General features: G+C 40.1%; 1 protein-coding gene across 1 annotated transcript in view; it reads right to left on the reverse strand.

Moving 5' to 3' along the window:
- LOC105450941 (homeobox protein homothorax) overlaps positions 1–23,058 on the reverse strand; it is a 364,527-nt gene that overhangs the window by 145,208 nt on the left and 196,261 nt on the right. Inside the window, exon 10 of the mRNA XM_011691070.1 lies at positions 3,427–3,575. Coding sequence (XP_011689372.1) covers positions 3,427–3,575 — 149 coding nt within the window. The remainder of the gene's footprint in view (positions 1–3,426; positions 3,576–23,058) is intronic.

Consider the following 23,058-nt stretch of genomic DNA (forward strand, 5'->3'; position numbering starts at 1 on the left):
TTACTTACTACTACTACTACTACTACTACTACTACTCTACTCTCTCTCTCTCTCTCTCTCTCTCTCTCTCTCTCTCTCTCTCTCTCTCTCTCTCTCTCTCTCTCTCTCTCTCTCTCCCTCTCTCTGTCTGTCTTTTTTATCAAAAGTATACCGTGACAATGTCGGTATAAAGATCCAATTTTTTTATATCAATTATTTTTTAAATTAATCTGTATAATATTATAAATCAAAATAAATTTATTTAGAGAATGTGAATTCGTATTTAACTTTCTCAAGAAATCACATCTACTTTTTCCAACGTGAGTTGGTTAATAGTCGATTAATAATTGCTAATGCATTACACGTATCAATATATTATAATAAAAAATAAAGAAGTAATAATATTAACAGTTTTTTCGATTGCAGATAATCCAAATCGAAAATAATCGTGTTCAGTCAACTTTGTAATTTTTTAATTAAAAAACTATACCTTACAAAATATTAAATGTTGATTGCATTTATATACATAATCACACTCTTGTTTCTTATTCGTTTCTCTCAAATCTTTAATTCACAATACAGAATGCATTGAATAGACGAGAGATCGCTATCTACATTCTATTCTTCTTTGCTTGCAACATTCATATCTTTTTGTATTCCTAGTATTAGGAAATTATATGTATTGCAAATCATTATTATGATTTCTTACAGCTTCTTCTATACCCAATCTTCCTCGCAATTTTATTCCGATATTTATCTTTCTTCATCCTTTTTTTTGCCTTTATATACTTATCTGTTATATACACTTATTACGTTTTAACGAAATGCTCGCCATTCTATTCGGTATTCGCTTTTCCATTAAACGCTACTTATTTCCCTCTGTCGGTCCCTCTCCATCTATCTAAACTATGTGTATACATAAACTATGTCTATTCAACCGTGCCGCGGTGCGCTCGGCTGCTTCCCGTCTACCGTGTCAATGCGGACTAGCTGCTACGAAACGGGATAGACCATTGGCGCGCCCCAACAAATTCCTTGGCGCGAGATGTCGCGATTCCGAATGTTTAACCAGCTAGGCTAAACGATGGCAGCCGATGGCTGAACACGACCTAGAATTCCCGACGGCGATGTTTCTATACGATGAAAACGGAATGAGCGACGATCAGCATATTCGCGTTGGACACAATGAATTTATGGCACATGCCTTCGAGTTGCTTCAACTCGCAAACATCGTTGAGGAACTTCGTAGCGTGTCATAATTTTCCGGTTATCAAATTGTTGATTTACTATAGTTGATATCGCATGATATACATATATGTATTCGAATACATATATGTATATGTATACATATATAAATTTATACATGTATAAATTTTTAAAAATTAAGAAATTTAATTTACTTAAATTTGCGCTAAAATTATGATGGGTCATCATCTCTTGAAATTGTAAAGATATGCGCATCGTTGATGCGAAAAAAAACACAGGAAATTAGAACATTAAACAGGGAAATCGCAAGACTATAATTCGTCCAAGGAAAAAAGATGAAATGTCGGAAGGAGCGCTTAAAGACCTGGCACTCGAGTAAATACACGAGTTCGTGTTCGTGCCAGTTACTCTTTTAAGATGTAATATGTATCCAGTGCAACTCCCCTCCCGAATGAATTCCGAGATGCAATATAGTCGCTTAATCGCTCGTAATAACGCCGAGACGAATGCGGCGCTTCCCGAGACTATCGCGAAAAACTTCCGTAATTTCTGGCGGATGGCACCGTATAATCGCTCGCAGACGAATTTCATATGTCTTAGATACGGTGTTTCTTCATCATTTATAATAAACGTATTTTTATCTTTTTATGAGAATCCAATAAATGTACGGGCGAAGGAAAAATACAAATTCGTATTTTGTTATATTTCATTTCGTAAATTATATTTAAGTATATAATTAAAATTTTATGACTACCGTCTAAAATTATACTTTTGCATAAATAATTTAGAGCACATTACATCAAAGTAACATTAAAATAAAAAAATAGTCGTATTAATAGACATGTATGAGTATTTAGAATGTAAAACACGTCAGGAATTAGCGTGTACGTCGACTAAAATTTTCTGTGCTTCCAACATACATCGAAACAAACTTTGAACGAATCGACAGACATCGAAACTCGGTCGTCGAGGGATGGCACGTCGAGTCCCAATGCATCGTCGGTTTACATTAAAATCCTTTTAACTTGGGTACTGTGTATGAGGTCGTTAACATTCGCGAGAGCTCTCTCGACGACGCGATTAACCAAGAAGCAAGAGGAGCGTCGACCGCGGGTTCGTCTTTCTACGAGCGAGTGCGATATCGTCATCCTACAAACAGCATATATGCATTAAACCATGAACCCACTATCCCCGACGTCATATCCAATACACGTTGTTAGGGGTTGCTGAAGCCGCGATACAGTACGGGGAAACGGGGAGTGAGGACCGGGGGGAGGACGGTAGGTGGCTGCAGGGTGATTTCGAGGGTAGCTGCCAACCTCCCCCAGTGCGGTAATGGCATTAACCGAGCTGCAATATGATTACCGCTCTCGCAAGGTAACCTGATCACACCCGAAATCTATGGGGTGTCCGGAATACGAGAGAGAGAGAGAGAGAGAGAAACTTGTGCAGTGAGGAACAATGTATTGCTCTTGGAATAGCCGTGCAACGTTACGCAATTGCGGCGGTTGCAGCCGATGCCGAGGTTCGGCTGGCGTTCTCCCCCTTAATCGCGTTGCGCTTTTTGCGGCTCAGATTACCCGTGAATCATTAGATACTCGGGCCCCACTAGAATCGAAAGCCACCACTACCATCATGCTACGGATCGTTCCTTATCTCGGCATTACGAGATTAGGAACGTTGTTTCTCTTTCTTCTGTTTTTTTATTTGTCCTTTTTCGTTCGACAAAATATACTTTTTTTGTTAATTACCCACAAATTTTAACAATAATATTAAGTGCCAAGACAAAAAAATTTCCTAAAAATTTTATACTGAAGAAATTCGATTAAAATCAATATATGATTCGTAAAGATATAAATGTGTCAAAAAAATAAGCAACGCTTATTTCAATATTAAGAGTAAAATAAAATTTCTACACTAATTATTATTGACGGAAAACTATACAAGACTTACATGTCGTCATCGATAATAAAAGCAATTTTTAGATGCATTAATGCATCGTTTGGTATTTGCATTGAAACGGACTAAAGCGATTTCAAAGTCGCGAGAGTTTTAGTAACTACAAGCAAACGATGATTTTTCCTCTTATTTAAATAATACATATATATGTGCGAAAAAGATGTTTGCAAATAAAAGCGGACACTTCGTTTCTACGATAGCGACAATGCATAATATCGCTTAATATCTTTCGAAAACAGAGAGAATATCGTCAACATGCTATATGAAGAAGAAGCCACTTACCGTGAGATGTTGAAAGAGCCACGCCCTGAGGATGTTCGTCGCAACCTTAGGAAAGATACCCCGTTTCTTTTGGTTTTTCTTTCCTGACGAATCGTCATCTTCCTCGCCCGTACCCTCGCCGCTACCGATACTCGCGTTACTCGCGTCACCTGCAACAGTAAGAAGAGAGCCAAGGTCATCACGTGCCGCCTCGGTATAGTTGATGCAAATTTGAAAAATTCCGATCCTTTATTACATATTTATTTGTTGACGAGGGACAAATGTATTCTTACGTATTTCTAAAATCATTTTACCTACATATGTAGCGAAGGTTTCATATTGTAAACAAAATATATATTAGATCAATTTGTCTGATTATTTAAAATGTGATAAACTAAAAGAATCAATTTTAGTTCACGATTAAATCGCGAGATACCTCGCACGTCGAAGCAGAATTTCCGACGCATTTAAATTGTGCTCCGATTTTCGGTCCATACCCTGGTGGGCGATAACTACCTCGACCCTAGGGCTGGTTCCCATGCATACAAACACCATTAAGCCACCCGCAATCACCCGGCCCCCTTCGACCCGGAGAACCCCGTACACACGCTTCGTACTCAGTTCAACCACGTATCCCTGCCTCTTCTCCATCCGCGTGCATTAATTCTCCGTCATTTATCAATCTTAGCTTTTTAATTGCACAGTCGCTAGGGATTCGAAAACCGGGACAGTAATGAGAGATATTAAGACGCTTTTGATTGTGCTTTCTGGAAGTCCCAATGTCATATTTTCATATTATCAAACATAATTCGAGTTATTCGTTATTGTACATCGCATAAAATTGTAAGATGTGTTATAATTTTTAATATACTTTGACATACATGTGTGTATATATATATGTATATATATATATATATATATATATATACATACACATACACACACATCCCAAAAAATTGGATATCATAGTCGCAAATTTTCATCTCACAAAATGCACTGTTATTGAAAACAGCAGTTGTGATAATACGATTAGAGTAACCATTATTGTCCTATTACATAAGTTTTGAGGTGATTTTGGGAAATAAAATGCAATTTTATCGGAATTTTTGTGATGTTCCGGCGAATCAATCTCCCAGATGAGCCTGAGCACCGGAAGTTCGAGGTTTTCCTTTATTCTTTTTCCTCGCAATCAGCCAGAAAGGAGAGTAGAGAGAAGGCTACTTACGCCAGCGGATTATAAATGACCGAACCTTATCGTAATGCCCAAGGCCCCGATTCCCAAGGTTCTATCGTAACAGAGAGATCAGGGTGAGCCTGGCGCTCCCAGGGGGTTCACGATGACAGGTCGCCCGGGGGGCGCTGCCAACTCACCCCTCTCGCTCGCCAAAGAACGGTCTCGTGCCCGAGATTAACTTTGAATTCGTCGAGCGGACCGTGATCGGACAAGGGGAGGATAACAGCGGGCAGGCAAAACGAAAAATTTGTCCGTCGAAAGAGCGGACGGACCGGAACGACGGGAGATCGATGAAAATTGGTGCCACATACGACGATTTTCGCGTGTGTAGCTTTCTTGAAACTCTCCGAGGGAAAGAAAAGAAAGAGAAGCAACGCCTCGATTCGACGTAATGGATATTTATCATGTCATGACGCGATTCGTTTCGATGAACCGACAAATTCTATTAAATGCAATTTTCCAGGGAAATCGGCAACTATAAATAAAATTTTAATGCTGTATACAAAATTTGTAACTGTAATTTTGTAATTATCGATAAACGCATCCTAATACAAAATTTAAAAATAACTAAAAATAATTATAATTTAACGACGTTAAGATGTTGAGCTACATCGATATTATAAATCCATTTGATAAATTTTATGAAAATCAGTGATTCTGATGGCCATTTTTTTCTCATTAACCAAATTTATTTTCGGAGCATAAGATCCATTGGTGGCGATCGTTTTGCGCGTACGACAAAAACGACGTTAGACGTTCATCCCCTCTTCGACTCGGAAGCCCGTTAATGGGGTGTCCACAAAGTCGAATAGGGCGGCCCGCGAGCTCATAGAACCGGCGGGTGGCTAGCGAAATAACGGAATGGCTAACGGGAACGTCCTTCTGATTGCAGTTAATTTACTCCCTGAATCGGGTTAATGTAGCGTACCGGTCGTACAGCGCTGTGCCGTGTGGCACCGTACGGTGATGACCTATCGGTGTCCCGGTAAAAGAAAATGGTCTCCTTCGTCAGAGTATGCCATTCATTGAGTTCGGCAATTTAGACTAAATCTTTTTTAATCGCACAGTAATTTCAAACACGAATTTTAAATAATCTTAAAACGATCGACCGATTTATATTTTGAAAGAGTCAAACAAGTCAAAAGTTACAAAAAATTCTATAATTGAAATAAATTTCATATTATGTATATGTAAAACATTTGAAAATATTGAAATTTGTCGCTAACATATAAGAAATATCTGCAAAACTGTATTGGAAAAAATATTATGTTAGAATTGTAATAATTCATCAAAATGTATAACGCGTATTTTCCATGACAGGTCGTTAAAATCTTATTTGACTTTAGATACTCTCTGATACATTGATGTACATATGTACGTAATCCAGCTGCACTGGTATTTCACGCGCGATCATCCGCCCACAAACTGTCATCGATAATGTAATGTCGTTTCTCGTCGTTGCAATCGAGCGCACGTCATGAGATCAGGATTGTGATCGACAACCCACGCTGAGTTCCGTTCTGGTATGCATGTCCATGAACTTGATATAGATAGAATCTGGCAACATCCTTATTTTTAAGTATAAAGATTTTAAGCATTTTAATGCTTTATGCATTTTATTACTTATTTACTGAAATACATTTCTTTCATGTAACATCTCCGGAAATTAATAAAAATTATTTTTGCTCTTTACAATGGGAAATTATGACTTTCAATCATGACTATAATTGTTCATTAAAAATATATATATATAGTTACTCATATACGATTACTTTTACTGTACATACGTGCATTATGTTCATTCTATAATAAAAATCAATAAGAGCCACCTACACATAGCATGCAACGATCGCATATTGACAAGTGAATATGTCTTTAATCTTTAATCAAAGTATACACAGTGGCACAGAAATTCGCTGATAAATGCATACACGTGAATGCGTTCATTCACACGTGTATTTGTACGACACATTTACGAGGACGCTCTCGGCGGCGGACGTCAACGACGACGGCGGCGGCGACGGGGGTAGAAACCATATCGTCTGCGTGTTGATTTACGTGGCGTACCGCGCATTTTTACTACCACGTTATAGAGATTTAAGTGCGGCCAATTATATGTTTATGCCATCCCCGTGCCCGACTTGCCCTCTCTTTCGCTCGTTCGCTAGCTCTCCATCCAATAGCGTTTCCGACCAATGCGCGAATGCTCGGAACGGCGTGCTCGGTTTCTTTCTCTCGACCTGTCGCAGCTATACTTAGCGAATGGAGAATGGGTGAAACCTCACACGCCGGCGATAATCTATTTCGAGAGAGTCAATCTTTATCGCGCATGCCATTCTCAAAATTAAAAATACAATTTTTCGTTGGAAATATAATATATCGCGATAACAGCGACAATCAATTCGATCTCGTTTTAACAAAAATATTAATTCGAAACAAGAGATAAAGTATATACACGATCAAATTTATAGCCATCGCTAGATTTATAGGATCTCTTATATATGTATATAATCTGTATTTTCTTATATGAATTCATAATAATGATTTATAAATGTACTATATATGTATAATACAATTACATATTCATTAAATTCCAAAATGTTTAGAATCTCAAGAAAAATCAATAGTGTCGATAATCATATTGGAATAGAACGTCAAGCCGAGAACATCTTCCTCGAAGACGAGCTCGCAGCCTCTATTTAGGATGGCTGCGCAAACTGTCGAAATAACCAGCACATATGGCCGCCGAAAATAAACTGCTCCTTATTCCCATCCCGTCGAAACGAGTATCGTACTCATCTCTTTCTCTCTCTCTATCTGTCTCTCTCTCTCTCTTCTCTCCGTCCCCCTCTCCTCCCTCTTTCTCTCTCTACTCTCCCTTCCCTCTTGCTTTCTTATCTTTTCATTCTCGTCTTTTCCTTTTCACCCTTTCACACCCTTTCTCAGTGCTTCTTCCAACTACGCGGATCCGCTTCAAAACTTCTCATCGCGTGGCGTACGACTTTAGATGCGAGAACTCGAAAGTGCGTGACCCTTCGGCATGAGGGTGTAGGTAGAGAACCACGCACACCGGATACTAAGACATTTATTTGTTGTCGCGTTGACTACGCCACGTGCGTAAAAAATGCGACCGTCGAGCGAAGGGCGAGGAAAAAAGAAAACGAGAAAAAGGTGGGACATCGTATACGCCTCTTCGAGTATCGCGTTTCGCGGTCACGAAGACGACGCATCGCAATTGTAGCTTCAGGCTTTACGATGTTGAAGTGAAAATTCGTAGACTACGAGATAACATCACTCTCAGAAAGTAGGAGCGATCATTAGCTCGCTCAGTAATAGACAAAAGCGTTACATTCTATCGTCCTTTCAACAACAAAGTGCGGTATACTGGTTCATTTTATGCCTCTGCAAATCGTGAGAAAGGTCGTTGCACCAAAACACGCTGGCTCGAGTTGTTCCGAGTCCCGCGGCAGACTCCGCCACACAACTGCGAGGAGCATAAGTCTCTCTCTTCCACGATTCCCAGACTATTTTTGACGATGAAATGTGGCCCGCTGGTGTTCCTCGCCGCGTCATGTTGCGCACGCGAGAGGATCGTCGCGGTCGATTTCACGGAGCGCACGTATCCGCGCATCTGCGTGACGCATACGGGAGCGCCACTTAATCCGAGAATCTGCTTAACCGGGAGATTAATCGGCGATTGTGGGAGAGATGAGGCGCGATGGGGAACTCTCTCAGAGAGGATAGCGGCGCGGCGTCGGCAAGGAGATGGTCGCATCACATGAGGCTAGTCGGTGTTGAAGCACACTTTGTGGAAGTTTATCTTACAAATGAGCCGCGCGACGCACATAATTTAATGCAGAGTCGCTTTTGCGCATTTTCAACTGCGTGCACATTGACAAGCAATTTAAAATAAAGTTGACACATTTTTCATCCTCTGTATCTACACTTTAATTATTATGTATCCTATCTATAAAAAAGATAAATGGGACAGCAAATTACAACAAGCATCATATTAATACTTTTCCGTCGATTAACAGCTGCACTCTCTTGCCTAATCTCCTGGCAAAATCAGTCTTTGTCCTGGAGAAAGTTATGATAAGCCCTTGCATCCATTAAAACTATTACTAAATTGTAACTCTTATAATAGCAATATGTTATATCGTGCACCAATGAAAATCCACGAGTGTATGAGTCATAACGTAACACAACCATCAATTTACATGAGATAAAAAAAAATTTAGAATCTCTCGAATCTCTGTAATCCCAATGACGCACGACACGTCGGCGTATCGCGGAACGAAGAGGGAAGAGACCGAAAATATCTGCCTATCGCAACGAACCGGGAATATGAGACGAAGGGACGAAGAAGCGGCCACAGAGATGTTGGAGCTATGCGGATTAACGGATGGAATGTCGGTCTCTCCTTCGTTTGGTTCTCCGTCTCTAAAAGCATCGCCTTTCGTTCCGTTCACTTCAGATATTATTGTTATTATAGAGTTCGGAGTTTCAGGAATGTCGCCCAAAGAGAAACGAGAGCAGCGGTCTCAGACTCTAATTCTTTCGATTACTTATAGGTACAGAGACGAGCGAAGAATCTTAGGCGACGAAAATGTTCAATATAAAAGCGATCCGTCGCTCCGCGTCATTTGTCAACGACCGTCGGCCGAGACTTTCCCGATTTATCTAACGAAGCGAGGTATAAACACACGTTAAGAACGGTACCAACGGAAAAAGAACTTCATCGGTCGAGAACGAAATTTTTCTTCGCACGATGCTCGTAACCGCGAACCGCGGACTCTTTACCAACGGATTTTATTTCTCTTTTTCGTCGTCGACTTTCGCGAGATGCAAAGAGAAAAAAATATGAAGCGTGGGCCGAGTCGCCAAAACTCTGTGGGTGAGAAGCTAGAGCGTATCGCAGGATTGTGACGATAAATAAAGCGCGCCAGGCAGCAAAGAGAGCGACATAGGTCGAAGAAAATAAAAGGAAAAAGAAATGGACGACTGGAGGAATAAATACGAGCAAGTAGATTGCAGCATCCACACGAGTGCGAAAGAACGAATGTGGTTGATTGAGACATCGGTGGAGCAACTGTGACAGTTATCTGATTCATGAATATGCCGAGTATATTTTATGTCGTACGACCTATGAATACAGATCGATCAGGCAGAATAGCGCGACTAGCGAAGGAAATCATAGGTGCGCCTTCGCACGTATAGATATATGGTTGTATCAATTACGTGTACTGAGAGAGACGTGACACATAACCGAAGAAACAGCACTAGAAGGAGCATTAGGGCCGAGGAAGGCAACGACGCATTGGGATTCATCGAACGTGCGCTACCATGCAGCTACCGGTTCCGCAAGGATCTGCGACACTCCACGGCGCGCGGCGCGCGACGCTCGATAACAATCTACGTGATAAATCGCCGATTTGTATCCACGGTTCCAAGCGTCCACATTAATACACGGACGCCTTTTTCACGGACCGGCGGGAAAACATAAGTAGACGCTCGTGGGATTTATGGGCAAATGGACAGCGAAAGATAAACTGTCACGAGGATTACGGAATGCGCGAGAAATATAGAACAGAGCGAAATTTTGGCACGGCACGCTGATAGTGACAGGTGCTGGATGTCATTACACCTACGCGCTATATCTTTTTGTAATACTTCGTGTTTGTCCTGTCAGCCAAAAACGTAGCTTTGGCAAGTAATATTTTTAGTGCTGCAAATAAATAACAAAAATTCATTTCGTCTTTTTTATATTTTTATATGCTTTCGCGCAATTGTATTAATCAAAATAGAGAAGGAAATATACTCCGTGGATACGAGAAGGCGAGAAGAGCAGACAAATAGATAAAGCCACGATATCTCCAGGGCAACGTTGCCAACGGAGCACGTACGAAGATTGTACTAATTAATGCCACGGGACCGTGCTGCGGCTTCAGTGATGTGCTGTTACTAGCAACAGTGCTGTTACTGTGATAATTACCGGTAGGACGTGAGACTCCGTCTTAATTTGGTCTACTGGTGAAAATTATTAACGTGCAACGTCGTGCGCGATGACCAAAATATTCCTTATGTATCCAAAGATATTCAGAACAAAGATATTCTTCTTTTTCTTACTTGATACATTATTTTCCAGATTGAAATATAAGCAAATATGTATTCTAATTGAAAGTAAGCATCTAAAAGAAGTTTTAGATGAATAATACAAAATGTAACCTTTCATTTATTTGTTATTTTTATATCGCTACTTGCGGAGAATTCCAACAGTATGTTCAATTCTCCTATCATTGATATGTTAATTATTCATGCGCAAATATAATTACATACGCGCAAAATTATACGAAATTATTGTTGTATAGCAGCATCTTTCTATCACAGTACTACAAGCTTTTAATACCCTTTAATACCCTTAAAAATTTTTCAGCTTTTCAATTTGTCATAAAAACATTGTCCATTGAATTATTAAATCATATTCACGTATGATCTTAACAGTATGATGTTCGATTATGTTAATATCAATGAAAATTAAAAGCTTCTTATTTTAGAACAATAGTCTTATTTTTGATAATTACTTCAAGTCCCTTTGAATTAGGTACCGTTTCCATCGTAATTTCAGAACGTGCGTTTGTTGAGCCGGAATTTCGACCGCAGCTTTGAATAAGAGGGAGGAGGGGACAAAACGAATTAGGATGCGGTAACAAAACAAATTCGTCGAAATTTCGTCAGAGCCGGTACACGACCGCCCGCGCGCGGTAGATCTCGTTACGTTTACTGGTAGAAGGAGGTTAGCCGAGACGGGAGGAACGGGGTGGATGTTAGAGAAACGGAGGTGAAAGAGGAGGAGAACGGGTGGAATTCTCTCGGTTTGGTTTTTCATGGGTCGCACATCACGTCCCTCTCTTCTCCCCGTCTCCATCGCATGGAACCACCGTACTGTGCACACCCGCTACCATCCCTTTGCCGCCTCCCCCTCCCTCCGTATCGCCCTGCAATAGCACACGGCATGGCTCCCTTTTCCGTGAGTGTGTAACGTAATGTAAGGGTTGCGCCCGCGTCGGCGTTTGGGGTGAGAGAGTTTAAAACCCCTCGGGGCTTGAGGTCCGGGCCGGTTAGATTTATCGGATGTTTTGGTTGGCGGCCATTGTTAGCCACCCTCTCTCTACTCTCTTCCTCTCTTTCGCCACTCTACGCACAGTGGCGTAGCTCGTGCTACGTCGTTGCTAGGAAATCATTTTTCAATCTCCCGCAGTGCATTTCGGATGTCTATGCAGGGTGATGAAAGAATTGACGTATCCAGATATATCATTCAAGCTATACATTTTGTCACATGTTGTACTTTTTGACTAATATGATACATACTTCTTACTCTGAATTATTAAAAATATAATTAGCAAAATCTAAAAGAAATACAAAAGTCGAGAGACAATTGCAGATTGGAAATTCTTTGCATTATCTATAATATAAATCCACTTTTAATAAAAAGAATTTGTTTTGTATTAGCAATATATAATGTACAATTTTTGCTTTCACACAATCGATGAAAGCATTGTTGCATTTGCAATGTTTATTTGCCCTCACAGTTTTATAATATTTATTCAAAAAGATATTATCAATTTCGATACAAGAAATGAAAGATAAAAAAATATTGTAGTGTAAAAAGTGATATACGTGGCAATTAAAAAAGATATGGTTTCCTCGATTAAATCAATGTAAAAGATAAGGTAATAGAAGAAAATTTGTTATTAACTAATATTCGATTATATCATTATCGTTACAATTTACCATTACAGAGATTTTCCCGTGATCTTTCGCGTTTGCAATCGTTTGTCGCAAAGCTTCTCCGTATAACGTAGATCTCTGACAACCTCCTTGTCGGTATTGTGTGCGTGATAGTTTGAGCAATGTTCAACCTCGCGGTTCGCGACCCTTGGCTCAACCCTTTCCGACCGCAGTTCCGTTTGTCTTATTCCTTGGAACACCACAGTTATTCCAGAAACAAGCGTTTATAAAATTATATGATCGACAATTCAGCTAAATAACCGAATTTTCAAAATTTGCTAAATTTTCAACTATATTAATGTACATCAATAGGACAATTGACTTAACATGATGTTTAAATATTCTAAAACGTTAACAATACAGCATAATTTCTTTTGGGAAGATTAGAATAAAATTATTTTAAAATTTGTAATATATTTTTACTTTTAAATATAATATAGAATACATCGTAATTGATATGATGTGAGATGATAATGATTAGAAAGTAAACAAAATTACTAAAGAATAAAAATATTGTAGAGTAGAAAGAGAGAGAATATTTGAGTATTGTAAGCGATTCCAAAATACAAGCTAATTGGGATTTTATCGAATAATGTCAGAGAAGTTTGATCACATCACGACTATAGGCCTCGCGGAAGAGAATTCATTGCTGGTCGAGAGCAAGTTACACAATAGCCGGCTGGACGATAGGTGATGGCGGAGGAGAATACCCGAGGTAGAGTTTCTCTCGCACGGAGCCGCCACAGGGCCACCTCGTGTTCTTCGATTAGCAAGAGACCGACCCGACCATGACCTCTCCCTCTCTCTGTCGCTTTTCGTCTCTCTCTTTTTCCATCGTCCATCGCGTACCGTGCCATAGGTGGAGAAGATTCTCTTCTGGTCTCGCCTCTTCGCTCGCTCCGTTTCTCTCGTGCTTCATCTCGCGGCACTGATTGGACGATCCATCACTGTTGCTTCTCTCTTCTTCTCTCACTCAACTTTTTCATCTTTCTCCTTCTTTCTTTCTTCGTCCTCTCCAGTCGCTATTGCCAAGGAGTCGGATATAGGCATATATGTACATGTATCTATATGCACATACATACATATATGTATACATATATGAAATTATATATAATTATATAGTCTACGCGTGTAGACGTTCGTTTGGTGTAGAAATATATACGTATGTGTGGACACGTGATTGTGCGTATTTGTGTGTGTGTGTGTGTATGTGTGTGTACACATATATTATGTACATGTATATACATATAGTGCTATGTTGTCACGCGTGTACTCGTGCATACAGCGTTTCTCGAACGTATGCACACGCGCGTACTGGACTTTCGCGTATACCGGCGACCATCGCCCAGAGGGGCGGCCATTCTCGTAAGAGGGTGGAAGGGTAATTGGTTCCCATGGAGGCAGAAAACGCCTCACTTGAAAACGTTTCGCCAAAACTGCACGACGCAGGTGGAACATATTAACGAAGATAGTTGATAGAAATAACAGATAGAAAAACATTTTTACAGTTACAAAATTGTAACTATAGTACTTGATCGCAAATAATCAACTGTTTATAACGTCTTTGTTGTAGCCTTTGTTAACTTTTTATATTTTGAAAAATATATTCATTGTGGTCACTGTTTTTCGAAACAGTTATTGGAATTATACATTCATGTGTGGGAAAAGAAATGAAGTAGCCTGAATGCAAAAGAAATGTACAATAAACGTGATACACTATATATATATATATATATATATATATAATAAAAGCTATAAAGGGAATATATAAGCTTGCCACCATCCACAGTTCGTATTCATTAGTTCCTTATTCAAAGCCACGGAAATAGTTCCAGAGTTGCGAGAGGCACAAAGCACAAAGCTCTGTCGCGGAACAATGAGAGACGAAGGAAACGCGGAATAGGAGATAGTGAAAGAGCGAAAGCGAGAGAACTGCAGATTTCATGAAGCCCAAGATAGGCACAATGGTTTAGCTGGCGAGTACATCATCTCTACCTGCCTCCCTCGCCGTCCCTCCCTCTGCCTCTGTCCCGTTTTTCTTTCTCTATCTCACTTCCTACGTGTCTCTCGGTCTCTCTGCAATATTCATATGTGTTGAATATATTAATGCGCCGAGAGATATGTAAAGCGTGCGCTGGGAAGCGCGCCGTCTCCGTTAGCTGCCGCTTGCTGGCTGCTGTCTGCCTGCCTGGCTGGCTGGCTGGTTGGCTGGCTGGCTGGCTGGCTGGCTGGCTGCAATATTAGTGAAATGTGTCTCGGAGTGCGCCCATGTGCGGCACCGATATTAAACAGCAGCCGTCATTGCCCTCCCGTCTGCCCCATGCGCATTTCCAGTTTCCATCGGGAACCTCGTTGGTCCTCCGATTCCGGATCCCCTCCACAATTTCTTCTCAAATTTTTTTTTTCTCTTAGTCTCAATTTTTTCTGACTTCCCTCGTATCTTCTCAATACATTACTTTTGTCGTTATAATTCACTGTATAATTTATCGAAGGTGTAAAAAAGCTACCGTTATATTTTTTACGATATGAAAATTTAATCGACAATAGTTCATTCAAAGAATCTGCCGAAATAGATGAGTGTAATGCAATAGTTAGCACCAGCACATACGAGATGTGTTTTTATATATTTATACGTTATTTTTTTCTCTTTCATACATAGATGTACATAGCACTCAATTCAATTAAAAGATGCGAGTTTCTTATGTGTTTGTGACTATGTAAAAAATAATAGTACATAAGAAATAATACACTTTAGTGATAATACGTAAAATGTCAGACACAAAGAAGAGAAAATAATACAATTAATTATCTATAGATGCTGTTCAATGTGCTCTTTTAGATTTTCTTTTTTATTTTTATTCTTTCTGATCACTGTCAAGTCATGGCAACACACACTGCATTACACATCGATAAGCGAGTTCTCTCTTTTAATCTTTGTATATGTAGATATGTCGAGGCAAAGTAATTACGACTTCGCACCCGGTTTCTTGCGCTCCAATGAGTGTTCCATCTGCTTGATGATTTAATTTAAGTCTTGGTAAAATTTGTTTCACATTTAGTGTTTGTTTTTAAGAATTTATCATACAATGGATGCAATAAAGGTGAACGGTTCTAGCAACTGAGTAGTTAAAACGAAAAGTTTATCAAGAGATTTCGTTTTTCGCAAAAAAAAGAGAAAGAGAGAGTTATAAGATATTGGAAGTTTCCGAAGGAAGGAGATACGTTGTAGCTTTATTTCAACTGTGTATCGGTCTGCTTCCACAATTTTTTTGCGATAGAGATGAATACAGTTGGAAGAGAATGCTAGCGGAGGGCGAGTTAAAGCCGAGTGCAAGAGAAAAGGGGAGCATAGAAGGGGTGGTTTCGCGATGTAGCAATACGATGCAGTACGGTATAATCGCCGGTAGTACCGGCACATGGGCACACGCCAACTTTCTCTCTCTCGTCCCGATCCTCTCGATCCTCTACTATGTACCCTCTACCTCCAGCGTACCCCCTGCACGATTCTCCCAACCTACGGCTCAGCCCCGGCAGCAGCAGCAGCAGCAGCAGCAGCCGCCGCCGCAGCAGCAGCGGCAGCAACAGCGGCGGTAGCAGCAGCAGCAGCAGCAGCAGCAACAGCAGCACCCAACCCAGACCCTGGGGCTGTCAAACGCAGGCCGAATCTTCTTCTGCTCGTGACAGCCTGGAAATGAAGAGAGTGCCCCGCGTGGCGTATCCTACCCGCTTTCGTACGTTAACGCACGTTCTAGGTACATACGTACGATTCGTGCACACACGTGCGAGCGAGCGGGCGTGCGCTTACATTATCCCTTTAATATGTGGTTGGGCACCGACGCGAATACCGCTCGCGGAATGAAGCGAGAAAATGGATCTACTGCCTTTTTTCTCTAGACCCTTCTTTCGTTCTCATTTCGATCTCGACGATCGCTTCCGGGCGTATTTGCTTCTTTGTACATTGACCACATCGGTCTCCGCTTAGTCAGTTATGTAAATTGCGTGTCTCATTGTGTTCGCGTATTATTTCTTTTTTATCATAACGTTTTTAGCAATTTAATCTATACTTATTTGAGTGAAATATAATCGATTATACAGAATGAATTTAAAAATAGTATTATTCGTTAAAAATTATCTTTGTTGTTTGCGCTTGTTGGTTGTCTATCGTTTACTACACGCGTGGATTTTGACTTGTAGCTCTTTTATTACTTTCTTTTTTTTATCGAGCGGAAGGTTTTATCGCGTTGGTAGTTACTTTAAGAAACGGGCTAAAGAGTCTGAAAAGGTCCCTACCCCGCCGATTACGAAGCACTTTTCGAGCGCGATCATTAGCGCAATTATTATTGTGTCGGAGCACAATGAGCGCACCGCCATCGCCGACAACAATGGACGCTGAAGGTGAAGAGGCGAAGGGATGAAGCGCGCACCGGCGATGAAGCGAAGTGGCTGGCCGTAGAAAAGAGGAGAGCCGGTAGATCGCTGTGATGGAACGAAATGAAAATAGAACAAAGGCCGCGAGCGAGCACGTAAAAAAATGCTAATGAACAGACGCAGCTATTGTCGTTAATTGCATTTTGTTTTCTGCCGCGTAACTCGCGCCGACGTCGTTTGATGCAGTTCTTTCACGGCAACATAGACCATCGATTTCTCTTTAAAAAAATTTATCGTTAGACAATAGACATCGTGAGTTTTTGTGGCAATGTGTTATTTTTTTAAATATTTTGTTACAAGGAAGTTTCACTGAAAAATATTGATCTTAGATATTATTACAATCGATATGTGTCGATGGCTCGATATTATGTATTTTTTTGACGAATCTATCGAATATTAATACTGTGAATTGAATTAATGTTCGAGTAAGGCATGATTCGTTGTTAAAGAACATGATATGAAAGAGATGCATCTGTTAAAACATGCGTCGAAGTACTTGATCGTTGTATCGGAGGATCTTTGTGTATGCTTGAAACAATATTACGTTATATTATTGCGGCATTATATTTCATTACACATGAAATCCATTGCGTATAATCTATAAAATGCAACAAGAGAGCTTGTACTTTTCTTATCAAGCTCTCTTCAGTTTTCTCTTTTTTTTTCCTCTATGGATCCCAGCAAGAAATATGCTTCATTCTATTCAACAAATGTTTGAGCATTGCTTAAATCAAGTTCAAAATAACAATTAGATAACTTTTTATGTTGGATAATGCGCACATATCACGATATATATTATCAATATTGAAGACAAGTATTTATTGCTTCTAAACACGAAATCTCTTTTTTTAAATCGAGGTTTCTTCTTAATTGAGATGTCGAGCTTTTCAATCTTCGTTCATTTCTTCTTGTCGTTTCCTCGCTTCCGCGAATGAAGCGCGCACAAATTATTATGCCAGGCCAGGTGGCAGGGCCTCTTGCCGTTATCTCTTCAGCTGCTTGTTTCTCACTCCGCTCTATTAGTTGCCCATGTCCCAAGAATCTTGTATATGGTGTAAGTTGTTCCCGCGTTTTCTCCCCGCCATCGCTGACCACTTTTGACATTGGCGCAAATTGACGATTCAGCAGGATCTAACCGGTGAAATACTACGACTTAATTTCGACACCTTGGCATCGTTAATTAGTAGTGCTGCACGATTTTTATTCGAGTTCCTTCGCATTTAATTACAACGGCGAGAGAACAGAAGAGACGCGCAGAGGTCGTCCCGTGTACTGCACACTCCCGACTACCTGCCGGACGTGACACACCGGCTCTCACGACTAACACGTGCCCCCGACTGGTATCGCCTGGTATCGGCGGTGTCAGACACATACAACCATGCACGCGGACCAGCAACTGACGCCGTAAACGCTGATCGTGTGTACGATTCGATAATGAGGTCATATTAGCTCCTGCGAGCTTCACGATTGTAAAGAGTTAAGGCGCGATCATGGTATTCCAACACGTTTTTAATCCTTTATTAAAATTTTATATGCCATTATCGTTAAATGTTTTGATAAAATATATAAAAAATTTGTGTTTAATTTTAAATCATGTATTTAATCAATACGATAACAAGTAACGATAGAGAAGTTGATTTATCATAAATATATATAGCGTTACTCTTGAATTAAGCGGTCCTTTGTTTGTTTGTTGTTCCGATTTAATTCTTTCGCGAGGTGTTCGTCATCGAGGGTTCGCGCCGTTCGCGGTATAGGTCAATGGGAAACTAATTGTTGGTGCTTGAAGGGTACAGTCAGAAGCAGAGGGGAGTGGCATAGCGACGTTCGCTGTTGCTCGAAGGGGTCGATTCTCGAGGGTGGCCGAAAAGTCTAAGCACTCGATAAAAGTAGCGGGTGATGCGATGGACGATGAGGCTATAGACGGTTGCAGTGGTAGTGATGTTGCCGTGACGATAGTCGTGGTATGATGCTGGTGGTGTAGTGATAGTGAAGGGAGAATGAGGACACTCGAGTGAAGAGGGCCGACAACAGATTGCCACGGCGAGAGAAACAATGCAATCCCGTCCCTCCCCTTGCTGCCCCTAATCTTCCCTTCTCGGATGCAATTCGCACGCAACGCGTGCTTCTACGAGGCACTCGATGACTCGGCATCGAGTGTTTCCATGGTGTATTGACTCGGTTACCAAAATGACACGATCACGTGTCCGTGCACCGCGCTCTCATCTGTCTTGTATCTTCTCGCTCGAATCGATAATAACGATGCAATATAATTAAAAGATATAGATGTAAAATTTCTTGTAATATGAATTTGGAATTTTTGAATTGAAATTTGGCATGCAATATTTTTTTAAATAATTTAAATGAAAATTTGAGTCTAATGAATTATATTTTTTTTATTAGAAAAATTTATTTATAAATAATTAAGAGTTTGCATTAATATTTTCTATAATATTTTATTATTTGATATGGTTTTATTTAAGCTTGAAATAAAAATGAGATCAATTTCCGTAATACCGTAATAGGCAACGGTTAGCTCGCCTTCTCCTTCGTATATCTTGGACGCTTAAGAAATTTGCGAAATTGCAGGCTCAATGCCCGAGGGTGCCATTTACGGTATTCTTTAAATTCTGCCTGCGTAAAATATAAAGTATCGGCATTATGTATTTATTATAATGCGACCTAGAGGCAAGCCGATCGAGCAGTCACGTTGCTCAAGAGGCCTCGAGAGAACCGCCGGTAGGAAAAGGAAGAGACTCGAGAGGGAGGGTCGGGAATAATCAATTTATCACTGCAGGTGCCTCTGCGCATTTACATACGCGACGACGCAACGTTGCAATCGTGGTTCTGTGTTGTAGTTTTGCGTTTACGAGCGATGTGTGTGCGCGTGTGTGTTTGTGCGTGATGCAAATTGACGATAGATAAGTTTACAGTGAGATTATAATTTTTTTATAAAAATCGATAAGAATATCGAAGTAGCATTAAAATAATCTTGTATTAGCATAACATTCCAATGTTGAATATATATTTTAATTTATTTACAAAAAAATATCACACATGACGTTAAAGATATGCAAGTAATGGAGAGGCTCTTAAGTATTATCCATAGAACGAATGATGTACTCGAAGCGACGTTAAGACACCATGGTGACCTTGATGTCGCTAGCGGTACCTCTATAAATTCGTCTTCTTCATTAATCATGAGGAGAGAGACAGGGGTCGTGGGCCTTAAAATATCTTTTACATAATCTCCGAGCAGCAGCAGCACCGGCACGTGATGTTGACACGCGAAGGATCAACGTCCTGGATCGGCGATCGGCTGATCGCAGCGCGCGAGTCACGCTTTAAATATCTCATTCTAATTTTAATGGGGCGGGAACATTAATCGTTAACCGCGACCATCGGCAATCTGGTTCCATTGATCGGTGCTAAGGTCGCGCACTTAATCTATCTTTCTAAGTGCGCCGTAAAACCGACACTAATACGAGTGCAATCTGAGCACGCATTGATTTACGAGGTCGTACGATCGTCTGTCCACGCGCCGCGGTTCCCGTCTCGACTCACGTTAATCGTCCTCGTATTCGATACTACGTTTGCTGCTTTAATACACAATATGTAAATTGCCTTCCGTTACTTCTGTTTTATACGTTTTAATCGCTTACATCAGTAAACCAAACATTTTAACACTAGCTTTTTATAATATTAAATCAAATACATGCAATAAGACATGTATAAATAGAATCTTTTGATAAGAAAGTATATATTTGTTTTCATGCATATTTTTATATCTATCTTTTATTTATTTTTCAACTTGTTAAATATGCACATGCGCAATGCACATAGCAATAGACATTTTTAATTTTCTCTTGTTATTTTAATTTCACATATATATACAATGTATATATATATAATGTATATATATATATAATGTTTATATATATATATATATAATGTTTATATAAATATATATATATATAATGTTTATTATTAATGCATCGTAGATCACGCTATAACATACAGCTAGCTTACAATTTTCTGCATTTTACAACCTTTTGCTTCATCAATGTGTTTTCGAGCGATGTCACATATCGCAGTACTGAAAGCGCTACACGTTCTTATCCCTTCAATTTTACCTTGATCGCTTCTATCTTTTTTCTCGATGGCTTCACAGCGACGATGGTCGGCGGTAAAATAATCGTAAAGTAACGGGATGTTTCGCCCACGCGACGAGTCTTTCGTGCGACGTTACATACTCAAACACCTACTTCTTCTATCTGCATATCGGGCAACGCAACTTTTCTCTCTTTCATTCGCCGGCTCACTCTCGTTTGGTCTCTCGTGAGATAGCGATATGCTATGCGAGGCGTACTGCACACCTCCATAAGGAGTTAGCTTTACGACTTCGGCCGACTGTCGATATCGCCATCGTCGTGTCGCTCTAGGTACGGTCTGACCTCGGAACTTCTAGCTCTGTAAATATATTCCCGCGACCTTACATAAACTAGCTCATATTTATTCGCTTCACTACTGCATTGCGTTATAAAAGATTCAAGTATGTTATATCATGACGTTTTTTTTTTTTTGGTAGCAATTATTACTGATATAATTTTTGATAATACAAAACATATTATATATGAAATTCAAGACGTTAGAGATTTTTCAACTGAAACGTTGAGAAAAACAACGAAACAGAATAGAAATAAAATTATAATCGTCATCATCATTGCTTTGTGGCTGTCGCTATTTCATCTATTTCGATTTCTCTCTCTCTCTCTCTCTCTCTCTCCCGTATTTTTTGCTTTCATACATGAACTTAATATATAGTTTAATTTAACGTCTCTGCTTTAATGTTATATACATAACATTTTGATATATAATATAAATATTTTACCAGTATCATATTATATTAGAAATACGTATTCATGCCCGTCATTCATGTATGACTATAGTCACACCTAACAAATTCAATCGCATCACTATACTTTCGATGATATCCCATCATGCTTCTTGACGGAAAAATTTCACTCCTTTAGTCCAGCTTGGGATGTATGAACGAAGGGATGTAAGTCAACGAAGCACTTAAGCATGGTGCTGCGATACTCGGCACTAAATAATGCGGCGCATCCAAAGAGAAGAGGCAAAGTACGGCCGCCGGCCTCGTTCTCGCCCTTTTGCCTGCTTTGCGCCGCCGCCGTTTCTCCATTCCGTAGATGCGTGTCATGGATAAAAAGCTCCTTCCAACTTGTGGCCAACCGTTCGCGCGGCCTTATCGGCAATCGGGTTACGTCGACGCGGTCGATAGCCGACATGCTCGTATAAAATATCGCGGCCGACTTTTATATCTGCGCCCAAGTTTGACACACCGGGGAGAAGAGATACCCCATATCTGATTTTTCTTCGTGGACGCTCGCGGAAAATTGAATCTCTGTTTGCCACGATAATTCATCGTTCGTATCGGGAGCTTGGGATCTTCCGTTCCTTCTGAGTGCGAGCCGAGTGACGAACCTTAAAGTTTGTGTCGACATGCAGACCGAACGAAGGGTTGCTCCGATCGGTCTCGGTTCAGTGATTGTAGAGTGCCGAATCTGTCGCCACGTGTTTTATAGCACGACCAAATTGGCGAGAGAGCCGTAGCCGAAAGGGGAAGTTGTAATAAAACGGATGTGCTAAACGTGTCACTCAATGTCACTGATAGATGCCGGTGCCGGGTGTATTCGGGGACGGTGACGGAGCGGGAGAGTAGGCAATTCGAATCTAGTAATATCGAGCATCGCGGAGAACGGGAGGAGAGGGCAGCGTTGTTTCTCTTGGTAAAACGGAAATTGAATCACGGCGGTCACGGCAACCGTGAATTCGCACTCACTAGTTGCAACTACGCCGCAAATCAAAGTTTAGACAAATAAGAATAAAGAGTAGTTATTGTTGGCATTAATAAAACGAAAGAATACAAAAGTAATAAAATTTATGAATGAATAATTTACTTGTACTTTCTTATTTTAGTATTCTTATCATTGTTATGCTATTCACTAATGTGAGGTCTCGATAAATTCACAATTTATCATGATAATATAATTTTGATTATTCTTTGCACGCACTGCTATGATTGTGATAATAAACAAGTATGAAGTATAAAATAAGATCTTTATAAAAATGAAAGAAACTCGTTGTTTTTTTTTGTAAAATCTGAGCTTGCTTGAAAA

The sequence above is a fragment of the Wasmannia auropunctata genome, unplaced genomic scaffold (assembly GCF_000956235.1).
Source record: "Wasmannia auropunctata unplaced genomic scaffold, wasmannia.A_1.0 LD336053.1, whole genome shotgun sequence".
Taxonomy (NCBI): Eukaryota; Metazoa; Arthropoda; class Insecta; order Hymenoptera; family Formicidae; genus Wasmannia; species Wasmannia auropunctata.